The 2,844-nt window shown below is 35.7% G+C and overlaps 1 protein-coding gene across 1 annotated transcript; it reads right to left on the bottom strand.

Annotated features, from left to right (window-relative positions):
* Positions 1–580: 580 nt before the first annotated feature.
* LOC132066719 (secreted RxLR effector protein 161-like) lies at positions 581–1,626 on the bottom strand. The gene is made up of 2 exons (XM_059459951.1): positions 1,305–1,626; positions 581–1,232 (listed from the first exon to the last, which is right to left on the bottom strand). Exons 1-2 carry the CDS (start codon positions 1,462–1,464, stop codon positions 844–846), a joined length of 549 nt encoding a protein of 182 aa, XP_059315934.1. The 5' UTR covers positions 1,465–1,626; the 3' UTR covers positions 581–843.
* Between the last annotated feature and the right edge of the window lie 1,218 nt (positions 1,627–2,844).

The raw sequence follows: 2,844 nt of genomic DNA, 5'->3' as shown, positions 1-2,844 counted from the left end.
ACTATTTGAAAAAAAGGAAATCTCTCAAATCTCAATCACCTCCATGTACTAATGCTTGGTCTAATATTTTAGCTATGACTTGCTTTAGTTGATGTCTATTTTTTGCCTTCTCTGGGAAGAAATGAAAGCACAAGAAAAGAAAATTTGGTTCAATTATATGTTCCTACAAAAGATAGTAGGGGATTCTGCTTTACATTTCATCAAATTGAGAGCAACTCAATTATTGAAAGCAAATTTTGCAAGATCAGCCGATGTGATGCACTAAAAGTTGATTAATGTTATAAAATGAAGCTAAAAGAGTCACAATATTAAAAGATGAAAACCATAGAAATAGAGTGACAAAGAGGAGAGATTTTATTGTTCTTCCAAGATGTATTACAAGTGCATTCCATATGAAAACTTATGCCTCTATTTATAGTGATACATATGCATTTAATATATGAAATGGTGGAAGATAATGGGAGAGCCATTAACATGGTGGAAGATAATGGGAGAGCCATTAACATGGTGGAAGAAAAAGGAAGAACCATTAACATGGTGGAAGAAAAAGGAATGGACATCCATAATTTCATAACACTCCCCCTTGGATGTCCATAGATGATGTGCATCGTTAAAAACCTTATTGGGAAAAACCCTGTGGGAAAAAGCCTTAATGAAGGAAAAAGAGTACACATATCTAGTAATACGCTTTGAGAGTTGCCTCATTAAAAACCTTACCAAGAAAACCCAATGGGACAAAACTTGATTAAGGGAAAAAGAGTACAACGCGTATTTCACTCCCCCTGACGAAGACTAAGATTCAGATGTCGGAGTCTTCGCATTCCAATCTTAAATATCATCTTCTCAAGAGTTGAAGTTGGCAAAGATTTGGTGAACAAATGCAGGATTGTCACTTGAACGAATTTGTTGCACATCAATATCACCTTTCTTCTGGAGATCATGTGTGAAAAATAACTTTGGTGAAATGTGCTTCGTTCTATCTCCTTTTATAAATCCTCCTTTTAATTGAGCTATGCATGCAGCATTATCTTCATATAATACTGTGGGTAATTTTGTATCACATTTCAAGCCACATCTTTCTCTGATGAAATGTATCACTGATCTCAACCACACACATTCTCTACTTGCTTCATGAATAGCTATTATCTCAGCATGATTCGAAGAAGTAGCAACAATGGACTGCTTTGTGGATCGCCATGATATAGCAGTACCTCCGCATGTAAACAGATAGCCTGTTTGAGATCGAGCTTTATGTGGATCAGATAAATAACCTGCATCTGCATAACCAACAAGATCTGTACTACCTTTGTTAGTATAAAACAGACCCATATCGCTAGTTCCCTTCAGATATCGCAATATATGCTTAACTCCGTTCCAATGTCTTCGTGTAGGAGAAGAGCTATATCTTGCTAGCAAATTAACAGAGAACGCTATGTCAGGTCTTGTAGCGTTAGCAAGATACATAAGTGCACTAATTGCACTAATATATGGTACTTGTGACCAAGAAGCTCTTCATTTTCTTTTTGAGGTCGGAACGGATCTTTACTCACTTCAAGTGAGCGAACAATCATTGGAGTACTTAAAGGATGCGCATTGTCCATGTAAAATCGTTTTAAAACCTTTTCTATATACAGATTGATGGATAAAGATCCCTTTTGTGAAATGTTCAATTTGCAGACCAAGACAGAGTTTTGTCTTTCCGAGATCTTTCATCTCAAATTCTTCCTTCAAATATTCAATCGCCTTTTGGAGCTCTTCTGGAGTTCCAATGAGATTTATGTCATCAACATAACCAGCAAGTATAATGAACCCTGATTTTGTTTTCTTAATAAAAACACATGGACAAATGGCATCTTTTGTATATCCTTCATTTATCAAGTACTCACTTAAGCGATTATACCACATGCGCCCTGATTGTTTTAAACCATATAACGATCTTTGTAATCTGATTGAATACATCTCTCGAGACTTTGAGCTAATAGCTTCAGGCATTTTAAATCCTTCAGGAATTTTCATATAGATTTCATTATCAAGTGATTCATATAGGCTGTGACAACATCTATTTCTATTTAAATGATGTGACATCTTCTGGTGTCTGGACAACAGGTCCAATAAGCTTTACGCTTACCAAGATGCGTCATTTCACTTGATAATAATTTCTATGTTAGCATGCTTTAATAGACGTAGAATTTAGATCCTCACAATCTTATACAATATTGCGCGCCATATTGTATCAAAGATATTGTCGACAAGATATCATTTTGTATCGGTTCGCAATTCGACATAACTTACTGAGATCTCATCACTTCATTATTTTCAGGTACCTGAACCTCGCATAAGGTTTCATGAAGTGTTATGTCATAGCTCTTCAAGAGCACTTTGCCTCCTTATTATGATCATTTTCTCCTTCCTTTTTTCAAGGATTATTATATTTGGAACCGATTGGTCTATCATGCTCCATGCATGTTGTAGACTCTGTCCTTCAGGGACATTAGAAGGATTTTGCAGATGAAATATGAAATAGTTGGGTCAGCAAATGCTTCCAGCATTTGACTTGAATTATCTGAGGATCATACTGATGATAATTCACAACATATTTCTTAGTCGCTTATTCTCTCCCTTATTTTAGTGACATATGTCCCCATTTTCTTTGGGAAAATCCATCCGTGTGCATCATGGTATATCCATTAATCATGTACCGCACATCAAATGCTAAAAGATGTAAATATCTAGTTCCCGACTCGAACCAAATATGAGGGGAGAATTTATCAAAATTTATTGATTCAAGCATACAAGTGTCTTTGTTGTATGCAATATATCATATCTCGGACCAACATCGAAACT

The sequence above is a fragment of the Lycium ferocissimum genome, chromosome 8 (genome assembly GCF_029784015.1).
Source record: "Lycium ferocissimum isolate CSIRO_LF1 chromosome 8, AGI_CSIRO_Lferr_CH_V1, whole genome shotgun sequence".
NCBI lineage: Eukaryota > Viridiplantae > Streptophyta > Magnoliopsida > Solanales > Solanaceae > Lycium > Lycium ferocissimum.
Note: the sequence above shows the minus strand (reverse complement) of the source record. Positions and strands in the feature narration are given on the sequence as shown.